This window comes from Cynocephalus volans, chromosome 11 (genome assembly GCF_027409185.1).
Source record: "Cynocephalus volans isolate mCynVol1 chromosome 11, mCynVol1.pri, whole genome shotgun sequence".
NCBI classification, from domain to species: Eukaryota; Metazoa; Chordata; class Mammalia; order Dermoptera; family Cynocephalidae; genus Cynocephalus; species Cynocephalus volans.
In genome coordinates this window covers 93,005,582-93,020,634 of record NC_084470.1, presented here as the reverse complement: position 1 = coordinate 93,020,634, position 15,053 = coordinate 93,005,582, and the positions used below count along the sequence as shown (strand labels likewise).

The window sequence follows — 15,053 nt, the reverse complement described above, 5'->3', positions numbered from 1 at the left end:
TTTAGGAGAAAGCATTAAATATTTAATAACCAGGAAATTAACATTGGTACAATACCACTGGTTAAACCACAGATCTTATTTGTATTCTACCAGTTTTTCTCTTCATATTATTTTTTCTGTTCCAATATCCAGATCAGGACTTCACATTGCACAGTTTTGCAGTCTTTTCTTGTCTTTCTTGATCTTGACATTTTTGATGAATACTGGTCATTATTTTGCAGAATGTCTCTTACTGTGGGTTGGTCTGATGTCTTCTCATGATTAGACTGAGGTTATGCATTTTTTTGGCAAGAAAACCACAGGAGTACTGTTGTCTCCTTCTCAGTGTATCATACAGGGGGTACATGTCAACCAGTCTTATTACTGGTGATGTTTACCTTGATTGCTTGGTTAAGCTAGTGTCTGTCAGGTTTCCCCACTGTATAGTTACTGTTTTTGTCTTTGTAATTGTTAAATATCTTGGAGAGGGAGAATACTTTTAGATTATTAAAATATTCTGGTTTTACTCAAATTCTTACCCATTGATTTTAGCATGCATTGGTGGATCTTGCCTGAAATCATTAGTACTATGGTGTTTGCTTAATGGTGATGTATTATTTTCTTCATTCATCTACATTTATTAATTAGAATTTTTCTGTAGGAAATAGTTATCTCTTCACCTCCATTTATTTATTCATTCAATTATTTATTTATATCATTGTGGACTCCTAGGTATTTAGTTTATTCTATGGGTCATAATCCAATACTATCATTTTTTATTTTGGTGCTCAAATTGCTCCAGCTTTGGCCATTCGGAGTTCCTTTTGGTTGATTTCTGTGTCCTTTTTAACATGCCCTTATCCTTTTTCTGAGCACTTCCATATTTTCTAGCATCACTAAAATGTTCTTGCTTCATCTTGTCCTTCCCTAACACTGGAATCAACTGCTTCTCCAAGGAGCCCTGGTTTCTTTCACTGGAGAATGGTGTTTAGAAAACGAGATATGGGCACTATGTGTGCTTGTGACTATGGAATGTCATTGCTTGCAGGCCCTCTCAGCACACAAAGCTAGTAAATATATGAAAATTTACCCATCCATATACACACACATATTTCTATATGTATCTCTTTGTACATATATTAAAACCATGAATTTTAATATACCAATAACCTCCAATTTCAATAAAGTTCATTCTAGCATCTCCACTTTCCTTACTTATAACTTGTTTCTCAGTCAAAAGTCTGACTCTAATTATATATAACATTTACCTATTTGTTCAATCCTAATACACACATATAATAGTTGTATAATTGCTAACCCATACCCCTGTATTAAGGAGAGAGCAGCAGAGTTATTTTTAGCCTTATAGTATCCAGCCAAAATACTGTTTCTCAAAGCTACTTAGGTTAGTTTTTTCTTTCCCATTCCCTTCAGTGTGGTTACATTATTAATTTGTAACAGTTATGTTCATTTTTTACTGTTTGTATCTATTTTGTGTTCTACCCACAAAAAGTAATTATTTTCTTTGGGTGGTATGTGAAACATTACCAGAGTTAGAGCTAACAAAAAAAGATACTCAGAGAAGTTTTGTTTCCTTCTCATTGTTACTACTTTATTCGATTCCTCCCTTCTTTCCACCCCTTTTCCACCTGCCCCCTGAAGGTAACCATTCTCTTCTGTTTCTAGTTTATCCTTTCTATGATTTTTTTTGCACAATGAGCAGACAATTTTATCCCCTTCCTATATCCCCTTCTTTCTCACATGATGGGTAGGATACTATTCATATTTGTTTTGACTTTTGTACACATACGCAGCACAGCAAAACAATTAACAGAGTGAAAACACAACCTACAGAATGGGAGAAAATATTTGCAAACTATACATCTGACAAGGGATTGATAACCAGAATATATAAGGAACTCAAACAACCTAACAGTAAAAAAAAACAAACCAAGTAACCCAATTAAAAAATGGGCAAAGGAGTTGAATAGGCATTTCTCAAAGGAAGATATACGAATGGCTGACACATGAAAAAATGCTCAACATCACTCAGCATCAGGGAAGTGCAAATCAAAACCACACTGAGATATCTCATGGCGGTTAGACTGGGTGTTATCAAAAAGAGAGAGAATAACAAATGCTGGCGAGGAGGCAGAGAAAGGGAACCCCTCCTACACTGTTGGTGGGACTGTAAATTAGTGCAGCTATTATGGAAAAAAGAATGGAGGTTTCTCAAACAACTACAGATAGAACTATCATACGATCCAGCAATCCCACTGCTGAGTATATAACCAAAGGAATGGAAATCATCATGTCAAAAGGGTATCTGCACTCCCATGTTTATCACAGCTCTATTTACAATAGCCAAGAGATGAAACCAACCTAAATGTCCATCAATGTACAACTGGATAAGGAAAACATGGTATATATACACAATGGAATATTATTCTGCCATAAAAAAGAATGAAATTCTGCCATTTGCAGAAACATGGTTGAACTTGGAAAAAATTATGTTAAGTGAAATAAGCCAGGCACAGAAAAAGAAATGCTGATGTCCTCCCTCACAAGTGGGAGTTAAAAAATAAACAAATAAATAAAAAAAGAAAGAAAGATACAACAATCACAATAATTCCTTGAACTTTCAAAAGGAGAGAACAGAACTGAGGCCGCCATAGATGGGAAAGGGGGGGATGAAGTGGGAGGGTCAGTGAGAAATTGGTAAAGGGCCACAAAAAATGATTACACTGTGTAATGTTGAACATACTAATTATAATTTGAGCATCACATAATGTACACAGGTATCGATATTCAATGCTATGCCCCACAGATATGTACAATCAATTACGTTTCAATAAAAATAAAATACAAAGTACAAAAAAAAAATAGGTGAGTTAAGCTCATTCACATTTATATATATGAGAGATTATGTTTGGTCTTAACTGTCAAAGATATGTAATCTTTGTTCTTTTATTTATAAATTTGTTTTTGGCATTTAGAAAGATTTATATTTGTGTTCTAGTGGTTACCTTCATACTTATACCTTTTCAAATGCCCTTAGGGCCTTGTTTTCTTATTTAAACCTTTACTATTTGGCTTTCCTGGGTTTTCTCTCCCAGTGTCCTTTAACACAGCCTATTGCCTACACAACAAGGAGCTTTTTCAACGGTCCTCTTTCCTTTTTCCTTCTCTTTCTGTTTTTTAGTTGAATTATTTCTACTTTGTGACAGTACATAGCATCTCTACATTAGTCCTCTCTTCCCCACCTTGGTTTTAGTCTTAGATGCACAATTAAATATTTTTAAGTGCTAACCATCAGTCCTTTTTCTGAAGTTTTCCTGGTCATTATTGGGTTAAATAAAGCTCATCCTCTAGTGGATTCCTCCAAAGCACTGGTGAGTACAGAATTCCCTAAATTCTTTTATGTTAAAAACAGGTTTTCTATGGCCTTGATATTTAAAGTGCTGTTCGATTGTTGCCTTGCTTTTTGTCTGTTGAACTTAAAAAGTGTGATTCTGGTCTAATCCTTTAGCCTTTATAAGTTATTTGGCCTTTTTGCCTGCACACCTTGAGGATTTATCTTTACCTTTGAAAGCTAAGAGCTTTATTAGGATGTCTTGGAGTTGATCATTCTGGGTTAATTTTCTCTAGTACCCCAGGAGTCTTTTCAATGTGTAGATTCAACTCCTTTATTTCTGAAAAGTTTTCTGGGATTATAGTTTTAAATATTACCTCTGCTCCACTGTTTTAATTTTCTTCTTCGGGAACTCTGATAATATACATATTATTTGCTCTTTGCTTATATTCCACTTCTTCTTTCAGGGGGATCAGTTTTACATCTTTCTTTATGTTATTTTCATTCACTTGGTTGTCTTCCTGCTTTTCTTCAACACCCCTTATCAAGACTATTCTCCACTGGAACCTTGCTATTTATTCTCCATATCTGAGATAATCTGACTTTTCTTTTTTCCCCCCATTTTCTCCCTGAATTTAATCAGCTTTCTTTTAATTTCTTCCTGTCTGCTCCCCGCCCCCTGCCATTTGTTATGAATTTGTTTTGAATTTCTGGTTCGAGGTATTTTTTACATCCTCAGATTGTTTTGCTATATTTAATTCCGTTGGAGTGCTGACTTACAGTGGTTTTTTCTATATCACAGTCGGTTTTCAGAGGGGGAGCAAGGCTCTTTGTTGGTATGTGGAAAATTTCTATCTCTGACTTTCTCCAGTGGCTCTGTACGGACTTGACTTTTCTCAAAGCTCATTTTTATGTTATTGGGCTATTTTATAACATTCCTAGTCTAAGAGTGACCTCTTCCATCACTACAATGGTTCCCCCTTATCCATAGGGTCTTATCCAACATCCTCAGTGGATGCCTGAAACCACAGATAGTACCAAATCCTATATATACTGTGTTTTTTCCTGTACATGCATACCTATGATAAAGTTTAATTTATAAATTAGGCACAGTACTCTTGTGCTTTGGGGCTATTAAGTAAAATGAGGGCTACCTGAACACAAGCACTGTGATACCACAAGAGTCAGTCTGATCAAGTGACTCACAGGTCGTCAGCACATACAGTGTGGATACACTGGACAAAAGCATGATTCACATTCCAGGCAGGACAGAGCTGGATGGCATGAGATCTGATCATGCTACTCAGAATGGTGCACAATTTAAAACTTATGAATTGTCTACTTCTGGAATTTTCCATTTAACATTTTCAGAATAAGATGGACAGTGAGTAACCGAAACCATGGAAAGTGAAGCTTTGGATAAGAGGGGACTTCTGTATAGTAGAGTTCATATATTTTAGCGTGGTTTGTTTTGCTGGTGGGGGAAGGGCAAGATCCCCTCCCCACTCCCTGATTTTATATCTCATTTTTGTTTTACAGAACTTTACATTTTATCTTTTTCTTGATGTACTCTTCGTCACCTAATTGTCAAAGGGTTCTTCTCCCTTTCTTTCTTGCTTTTTTCTCCCCTATAAGCTATGTGTTTCAAATGATTCCTCTTTTAAGTTATGCCTGTCCCTTTAAATGGTTCCTGCTCAGTTAAATCACACACAGAAGTGTGTTGCTTAATCTACACATATTGGGGATTTTCTAGATATTGTTTTGTCATGGATTTCCAATTTAATTCCGTGGTCGTCATAAAACATATTCTGTATGATTTTAGTTTTTTGAAATATATTGAGACTTATTTTATGGCCCAATATATGGTCTATCTTGGTAAATGTTCCACATCCATTTGAAAAGAATTGTACTCTGCAGTTGTTGGGTGCAATGTTTAAAAAATGTCACTTAAGTCAATGTGGTTGACAGTGTTGTTCAGATCTCTATGTCTTTATTGATATTTTGTATAGTTGTTCAATCATTAGTGCTTTGTCTAATATTAACACAGCCAAGTCAGTTTTCTTATGCTCATTGTTTGCATGGTATATCTTTTCCTGTTCTTTTAAACTTCATCTATCTTTTTTTTTTTTTTTTTTCCCGTGACCGGTGCTCAGCCAGGGAGTGCACCGCTCATCCTTATATAGGATCTGAACCCGCGGCGGCGGGAGCGTGCCGCGCTGCTAGCGCAGCACGCTACCGAGTGCGCCACAGGCTCAGCCCAAACTTCATCTATCTTTGCCTTTAAATTTAAAGTGTGGCTCTCTTAGACATCTAATATTTGGGTCCTGTTTTTTTAAAAAATCTGGTGTGATAATCTCTCTGCCATTTAATTGGTGTATTTGGTCCATTTATATTTAATGTAATTACTTATATGGTATGATTTAAGTCTACTGTTTTATATTTGTTTTCTCTTTGACCTGTTTTGGCTTGTTAGCTCTACTCTATTATTTTCTAAGCAGTTGTGCTAATGATACATGTCTGTAATTTATCAAAGTCTAGAGTTAATAATGTATCACTTTGCATTTCTATCACACATCTGACACTTCCCATTTCTGATTATTATTCTGACATTTTCTGCCTTCAAACAGACTTCAGGCCCTAACCATATCAATAATTACAAAATATAAATGGACTAAATACTCCAATTAAAAGGTAGAGATTATCAGACTGGATAAAAAAGCAAGACCCAACTATATGCTGTGTAAAATCTATACTCCAGGAGAAAGCATCCTGACTATAAAGAGTTCAGAGAGACAGAAAGGGGGACATGTAGGAAAGATCAGCAAATCTTGGGTGCTGGGCTTAGAGCAGAAAAAAATCTGAGCCCTGAAAAAAGTGCATTCTTCCTCCCTGGCTCATTCTCCAAGCAGTGCTGAGACATCTCATTGAGTATTGGCATCTAATTAAGTATTTTTCAAAAATCATTCATCAGAAAGTGAGCCCAGGTCCTTCTGAGGAAGGTGAGGTATTGCACAGTCAAGTGCAACTTACATTCTCTCCAAATTGCAGGAACTTGTAAAGAGGACCTTGGTCTGATCCACATCCCCAACCAGGGCCACAGATCAGGCTTTCCTGCTTGGCACCAGGAGCAACACAGGAAGTGACACAGAAGAGGCCAGATCCAGGCTGTACCACTTATGGGTTGTGTGACCTCGGATGAACCACTTCACCTCTGAGCTACAAGGTTCTCATCCATAATGAGCATATAAAGCTCAGGGCTACTGTATGAAGGGCACCTGCTGGGCTTGTGTAGGGCACAGTCAGCATAGCCACAAGGGGAGGTCCCAATAAAGCCTATCTTGCAGAGGTGCCATGAGTATTTCATGAGGTGGTGTATGAAAAACAACTAACCTAGGACCTGACAAGTGAGACAGAGTAAATCAACTATGGTACGTCCATTCAATGGAACACCACACAGCCATTAAACTCATGACAGAGATCTCTTTTTACTGAGGCAGAAAGCTCCTCATGCTTTATTGTAAAAGGAAAAATTCAGCCTATATAATACCAAGGATAATATAATCCAGTTTTGATCACCAAATTTATAGTTACCTACACACGGGAAATCCTAGCAGGATAACCCAAAGTGTTGTATTGGACTTGGATTGGACATTTTTTATTTTGTCAGTATCTCTGCATTTTTCTACAATTAATACGCTTTCAATTTGAAATTTAAAAACAACAACAAAATGTGTTTTTAGTTCGCTCATCTCCTTTCTATCTATGACTCTTCTCTGAGAGTCATTTCTAAAGAGTAACAGTGGTGCCGTAGATATCCTCTTGCACTTAACACCATGAGGCAGGAATTACAGCATTCATTTTGTAGGGGAGAAAGCAGATTCTCAGAGAAAGCAAAGCTACTGTAGAGAAGATAACGTGGCTGCTGCCCTGTGGTTTAATGTGAGGAAGATGCAGGGCTGTTCTATGAAGTGCAGGTGCCCTGGCCACAGTGGGCAGTGGGATGGAGTCATCAGAGCAGGGGCTCAAGAGCCAGATGGCCTGGATTAAGTCTCAGCTCTCTCACTTCCAGCCTGTGTGACCTTGGATGAGTGACCTCACCTCTCTGAGCCTCGGTTCCCTCATATGTAAAATGGGAATAGCTCAACCTTCTGAAGTGGCACTTTAGCTAAGGACAGCATGAGATAACGTGTGAAGCGGTTCCTGCCCAGAGTAGGTGCCCAGTGACTGAGAGTCTTGATCATGTTCATATCCTTTGGTCTAGCTCCAGATCCCTGATTTCAGCAGGCACTGTCTCTGATAAACACGATCAAGAGGAAGGTGGTCCCTGAGCAGTCATGGGGCAGAGCTCACCCTGCCCAGCTGGGTGGGTCAGAGGGGTGCATCCCTGACTGTGCACACTGGACAAAAACAGCCCCAGCCTGGACCAGGGCTCACAAGGGAGGCAGTGTGGTCACAATGAACAGGGGTGTGACTGACATTGATTAGACAGAGGCCAGGGAGCCTACAGGCCCTATGCTGCTCTTGACAAACCATCCCACCTGACATTTTTGTAGGTGAAAAACCTGTGAGGGTTCTTCAAATAATTTGTGGAAAAATAAAATTAAAAAATACTACTACTCTTTCTATGAACTTTTTGAAGTACCCTCATATTTATACTTATCTGAGGTTAGAATCTGACTCAGTCACACAAATATTTTTGTACTTTTTCATATGCACTGAATTTTCCAGGAATTCAAGCACCTGTAAATCAAGGAAAGAGTTTTTCCACATTTTCCCCCATCACCTCAGCAGTGATAACCCTGTCTGTAGTGAGTTTGATATAAATACATGTCAATCTACACTTAAGGCTATCACACTCATGGTGATGCTGCATCTAGAATAGAGAAAGGGAGGCTCTCCAAGCAGACGGGACGGCATGTGCAAAGGCCCTGTCGTGGGAGGGAGGGAGTTATGTTGCAGAAGTGAAGCAGACCCCTGTGGTGGGTCAGAGTGCGTGTGCAGGACTGAGGGAGGTGACGAGGCTGGCAAGGCCTCAGGAGCTAGGCAATGCAGGGTCTTGTGGCCATAAAAGAAGAAAGCCTTTTCATCAGAGCAGGACATGTTCAGATTTGCATTTTGAAAAAAGAAAAATCACTTGGGTAGAGCATGGAATGCAAGGGATGATAGTGGAGGCAGGGAGTCCAGTGAAAGGTTCCTGCAGCCACACAGGTGAGAGGTGGCGGTGGTCAGGGCCGGTGTGGAGTGGGGGGGAAGTAGATGAAGTGGGGTGACATCAGTGAGGCAGAATCTACAGAATTTGGAGAGGCCCTGGATTTAGGAGGGAGGAGGTGTCCAGGTTTCCCTCCTAGGCAATTCCCAGGATCCAGGATTGTAGATGGATGGTGAGCCCTGAACCCAGGAGATGAAAAAAAGCAGGAAGATCGTATTTTCATTATAACCATCGCCTGAGGCCTCCCTCACCTGCCCTGGGCCTTCTCTACCCCACCTCTGGCAAACTTACCTGACTCTGCCACCTCAGCAATGGCCACCCCCTGCTCGTACGCCATGAAGCCCAGGACTGAGAAGATGGCGAACCCCGCCACGAAGCTGGTGCCACTGTTCAGGCAACAGAGCATGATGCAGTCCCTGTGAGGAAGCAGCGAGAAGCACTTGGGTCAGGCGCATTGCTGGGACATTCTCCACCTGTGCACTGCAGCCATCATGGGGTGCAGGCAGGGAAGTGCAGACAGCTGTTTTCCTGATGGAGCACTCATGGTTCAGAGAAGTTAGGTGGCTGGCCCATGGTCACATAGCTACTCCTGCATTTCTAGAATATAAGGTAGGTTATGGACCAAAAGCATGAGGAGGGGATGGGAAGGAAGGGAGGATGGCATATGGAAAAATCTAGAACTAGTGAGAAAATACTTGGAGACAAACCAGCACTCCTCCAAATCCCCAGTAGGAGAGAAAGCCAGGGAAAGCAAAAGAGGATTGTGCTCCTGCGAGCTCAAAGCAAGGAGGGCAGAAGGAGCCTCTGTGGGAGACACGGCTGCTTCTCAGCCAGGGGAGCAACCGTGGACCTCACACCTGAAGCTCCTGCAGGTCTCCAGGAGGAGAGGCTATACTGCAGCCCCCATCCTGGGCCAGGTCATTTACCAGAGCAGCGACTCACAGACCTTGTCACTCAGTCTCTGCTCTACTGCTACAAGGGAGGAGCCCCCTCCAGGTTGGACCCCCACAGAGGGATTTATTGGAGCAGTGACTGTCCCCTGCTCTTGGGAGGGACTCACTAGCTAAGAAGAGCCAGTATGAAGCTATGACCCAGGCAGGAAAACCAGACCACAAATGATGGAGCTTTGTCAGGCTGAAGATGGTCCCCTCAGGTCCCAGCCCCTCCCACCACAGCCTCGGCCAAGTCACGGAATCAACCTCCCAGAATCTCAGCCACTGCAGAGCCTGGACTTGAGACTTAGGCATACAACACAGGTCAATGCCCCACTTTGTAGGAGAGGAGCTCCAAGAGGGTCTTGTCCAATCTCCTGTCAGAGACAGGACTAGCCTGTGGGTGGTGAGCTGGCCTCTCCTAACACATCCAGGGAGCAGAAGCTGGCCATCTCCAGCTATATGACAGGGTGCTTGGATAACAGGGTCTTCTGGGTCTTGTCCTAGATCAAATCATTTTCAGTAAGCAGTCACCCCCCTATCTGATTCCTTGAGGTTGAGTCTACTTCCCTGCCCTACTGACTTTAGGCTTAGCCACATGACTTGCTTTGGACAGCAGGATGTCAGCAGATGTGACACAAACAGAGGCTTGAGATGTGCTTGCATGATTGGACTTGTCCTTTATTATTTCTGTGATTTTCTATGAGAAGAACTTCCCTAGGGAGCTGCTGTCCCTTTAGCTTGGACCCTAGAATGTGTACACATGGAGCAGACTTGAGCCTGGTCTGGGCCCTGAAGCCAAACCCACCCAACCCAACCCACAGCCTGAAGGAGAGCTTCTCCAGCTGACAGCAGACTCATGAGCAAAAAAACCACCTGTGGACAGCCCCTGAGTGCTGAGGCTGTTTGTTACACAGCATTACCATGGCAGTGGATGACTGGTACAGGTCCTTTTAGAGAACTCTTCTGACACTGTGAATGTTGGCTGGGCTGGTAGACCTGAGGCCTTTATCTGCAAGCCTGATTTACCTCTGCTCAGAAAGAAATTCAGCTTAGTCCAGGGAAGGGCAGAGTTACTCCCGAGGTTGGGATAAATCTGCTCCTGGTGCCTGTTTCCTAAAGCCTGAGGCAAAATGGCCCTGTTTTATCAGACAGCAGGAAGCAGGATGATAAAGGGAGAAAAGCACTTTCTCCCATGTTCTACATTCCGCAATTCTCCTGTGTCATGCTGAGGACCTGCAGTGTGCTGGGGTCTGTACTAGTTTCCTGAGGTCAGGAAGGGGAGTCACGTACTTAAGGTCTCACAGTTATTGGTGATGCCAGGGACATGAATCCAGTTGTCTCAGACACCAAAGTCCACGCTCTTTCTAGGAGCTGAACAAAAATGACGCGCCTTCAGAATTAAGATTTCCGAGTCCTGACTCTAACAATTATCTCTGGGCATCCACATGACTGATGAAAAACAAATGTTCCTTTTTATAAGATCCCAATCCTCCCGTAGAGGCCTCTCAAGTGACTTCCTCACACCACAGAGAGACAGACGGAGGGACAGAGAGGCTGTTGACTGACCTGGGGTCCCTTCCAGCCCTGTGGCCCTCCCCTGGACCCCGGAGCCCCCGCACCTGCAAGCAGATGGAGCTTAGTGGTGTGTCTTCTGAAGTGAGGATTTTCCCTGCCTGGTTTGCTCCACTCCCATCCCTCTAATTCCTTCCCCTGTCCCAGCAGTGTCTAGGTGAAAGGCTTATGTAACAGTGCTTTGAAGTCGGCAGGAGCTGAGCTGGGATTTTAAGACCTCCAGAAGCTATTATGCTGTCAGGAGAGAGGGTATTAATTTACTCCGTCTGAGTTGGAAGATCCGCTTGCAGAACAATTTGGAAACGGAAATAAAATGAGCCTTCTGATTCTGCAGTCACCCAGGGGATTTGCTTTCTTCTGCTGATGGGGGAAAGAGGAAAAAACCTGCCTGTTGGACAGGAAAGCAGGAGGGACCCACAGCGGCCAGCATGTAGCACCCACGTTCTCCATGGGGAGCAGTGCCGCTCAAGCCCCACACACAGGCTTAAGACAAGGCAGCTGTGGCCAAATCTTCTTCAACTGCAGTAGGTGGCAAAGAACTGACCACCCCCCAGTAGTGACGAATAGGTTGCAGGAGGCAGGAAGACTCGGCAATGTGAGCGTGAGCAAGGGACTTGACCCCCGCAGGCTACTGCCTCCCCATCTGTGTGATGCTGTAGTTCCTTTCTCAATTCCTTGTGTGTGAGCCAGTACTGAACTAGGTCTGAGGGATACAGTGAACAAGGACACCCAACCCGGGTCCTCATGGAGCTGACAGCCTGGCTAGAGGTGACAGTGACCGAGTGATTGTTGCAGTGCCCAGCATGGAGGGCCTGTGCTGACCATCCACTATTGACGAGGTGAATACTGTGTCCCTCTCTGACATCCCACAGGGCTCAGACTTGCCCCTAGCCAGAAGCCTGCTGTGCAGATGTCCCTACCCCAGTGGCTGTCCACGGTTACATGGGTACTGTGGCTGGCAAAGTGCCTGACCTCTCACCACCAGACCCAACTCCTCTGGGAAAGCCTGGAATAGAGAAAGGATCGTATGGACAACCTGGTCTGACCTACTTCTCTAGTATCTGGTCCTCCAGCCATACCCAATTACCCCTTTGCTCAAAGACCTCCAGGAACAACAGAGCTCACGGCCTAATGGCATGTTGGATTCTACAACAGCTTTTCTTTTCAGAGTGTTGGACCTTCCCAATATCACTGCCTCAGTTTCCCCAACTTACAAACTGTATAGACTATGCCATTGCTGTCTGTGTCTCTCATGGTCCTGATTCTAGTGGTTCACACTCAGTAGACACACGATAAACACAGTTGACTTAAATGAGTTAATAAAATGACCACTAAGCTAAGCTACCTTTCAGAAAAGATGCAGCAGAGAGGCCGGGGGTGGATGCTGGGAGGCCTTGGTTAGAGTCCAGACCCTAGCACATCAATTTCCCTATCTTGAAGATGGGGATAACACAGGAAGGACCCTATCATTTACAAAGTTCTCTCAAAGGCATGATCTCACTGGAGCCCCACAACCACCAAGTTACGTGGCTGGGAGTTCCAAGTTCCCATCCCACCAGTGAAGTGTGATATAACCCTCTCACATACCCTCACCTACACTGAACAGGACTGATTTTTAGACCACTGCTGTCTTACTACTTGAGAAAAATGATCTCACTATTTTAAGAGCATGTTGCTTATTTTTCTATCGGTGTTTTAGTGTTTTTCATATTGATCTGTTTGTATTATTTACATATTATAAATATAAACCCCTAGAGTATCATATTATATATAGTTAGTATGTCTTTTAATTTTACAGATAATTTTCACAAAAATGTGGAGATAAAAATTTGGAGATAAAATAAAGTATGTAGGTGATATTTGTACTAACTTGATTTTTTAAAGATTGTAAAAGCAATCTGTACCCAGAGTTAAAAAACAAAACAAAACCTGTTTAAATTGTATATGAGGCACAGGTGGGACAAAGTCCATCTCCCCACCTCTGACCTACCAGTTCCATTCTCTAGACGTGGCTGTTGAATAGTTTCATATGGTTTTTTTCCATAGGTTTTAAAAGTTCTACATTTTTACATGAACCAATTTGTCACTCTCTTCTTTTGTAATTTACTTTTTTTATGTTTTCTACCTCCTTTCCCATTCTGAGATCAATATTTTATTCCTTGTTTTAGGATGGCTTCCTTTTAAAAGATACCTAACCCGTTAATCACTCTGACACTTATTATGGTGAATATATGGGATGGGGTATGAGGATCTAACTTGATTATTTCCCCCAAATACTTATCCTACCTCAGAATCACTTGTTAAAACCCCCCCTCCTTTCTCAACTAATCTGTGATCAGGGATAGTTTCACTGTCACTACTCCATACTGTTATCCCTGATTAAGGAGCTCTTGGACTACAGAAGAGATACTCTGTCCGTCCACCCATGAGATAGTCACCACTACCTACCAGGCACTGAGTTCAGGTGCGCAGAGTCCTCAACAAACAGACCATCATCCTAGCATTAGGAACCAGGGTGCAGATTTTGCTTCTGCCATGCACTGCTGGGTGACCTTGGGCAAGTCCCCTGTCCCTGTGTATCTCAGCCTTGCTGTAGAACTCAGGCTTCAGGCATGAGAGGCCAGGTAACCAAGGGCCAGACATCCTCGGGCTCACCTCCCTACCTGCACCCCTCCCAGCCCTGGTGCAGCCAGCTGCTGGTTAGACCGAGGAGCAAGATGGGCACCAGCCACTCCAGTTGGGACAGGAGAGGACACTACAGTCAACTGAAAAGCGGCAGGACACGGGTTTCTAAACAGAAGGCAGAAGAACAAGGCCCTTGGTGTCAGAAGACCTGAGCTGAAGTGTCGGCTTTGCTGCTTACTAGCTGTGTGACCTTGGGCAAGTTACTTATCCACCCTGGGATAAATCTTCACTGTACAAGTTGGCACTGAAGACTGAATGAGAGTTGGGGGTGGACTCGCTCTGCAGCCTGGAATGGACTTGGATTACATTTGTTATCTTCCCGGTTCCCCAGGTAGCCCACTCTTTGACCCTTGGGCAGGGGGAGGCCAGTGAACACCCACCTGTCTCTTCCTGGGGCCCTGCAAGGTGGGCAGATGAATGTGAACTAGTCCATCAGTATGGAGAGCTCTCGGGGTTTGGTGGAGAGCTGGCAGGGCCCGGGTGAATGCTCACCTGTAGCAGTTGTTGTTATAATTGTTATAACTTCCCAGAGCAGTCAGACAGCCCAGGCAGATGGCATAGGAGAAAAAGATCTGCGTTCCAGCATCTACCCAGACCTGTAGGAAGGCACAAAGAGGCTGGTGTAAAAAGAAGTCAGATGTGTGATAAGAAGGGGCCCTGTTCTCTGAAATCCCCCACCCATACCGTACCCTCCAAAAACGCTCCACAAAGCGATGATCAAACTTCTTAACCTTCTCAGGACCACTTTTTTTTTTTTTTTTTTTTAGGATTTCTATTCTTGGGGACATTTTGATTAAATATAAATGTTCTTTCCAGAATCTTCCGGAGGTTATGGATAAAGCACACTGAATAGCAAGAATTTGGATGTTTAGGATCCTGGCTCCAGCTGTGTGACCTTGGAAAAGTTACTTAACCTCTCTGTGGCTTAGTTTTCTCATCTGCAAAGTGGGGAGGGAACTTCCCTGTCAGGAGGATTCCTGCAAAAAGGAGTTGAAGCTCCTGGGACCCAGAGCCACTCATAAGGTAAGTCATGTTTAGGCCAAAATGAAAGCATTCTTTTCCTTGGAATTAAGACTACCATGAGAAAACTGTCATAAGGTTCTGTCCAGGGAGGCATTGGCATAGCTGACCTGAGCACAAGGGGTGGCAGAGAAGGAAGGGGTGGGGAGGGGAGGAGTGGGGGAGGCCCACCAAACCTATATCACCTTTCAAAAGAGTCCCCCCCACCCCACCCCTACCCCCGCTTCCTGTGTGGTGCATTTGGTAACTCCTTTCTCCTCTGGCAAAAACTCCTGTGGACAGCATGACACACACCATGGGA

At 43.2% G+C, this 15,053-nt stretch overlaps 1 protein-coding gene across 1 annotated transcript in view; it reads right to left on the bottom strand.

Annotated features, from left to right (window-relative positions):
- SLC6A11 (solute carrier family 6 member 11) overlaps positions 1-15,053 on the bottom strand; it is a 115,231-nt gene that overhangs the window by 14,677 nt on the left and 85,501 nt on the right. The window contains exons 7-8 of the mRNA XM_063114267.1: positions 14,225-14,328; positions 8,832-8,956 (exon numbers count right to left, since the gene is read on the bottom strand). Coding sequence (XP_062970337.1) covers positions 8,832-8,956; positions 14,225-14,328 — 229 coding nt within the window. The remainder of the gene's footprint in view (positions 1-8,831; positions 8,957-14,224; positions 14,329-15,053) is intronic.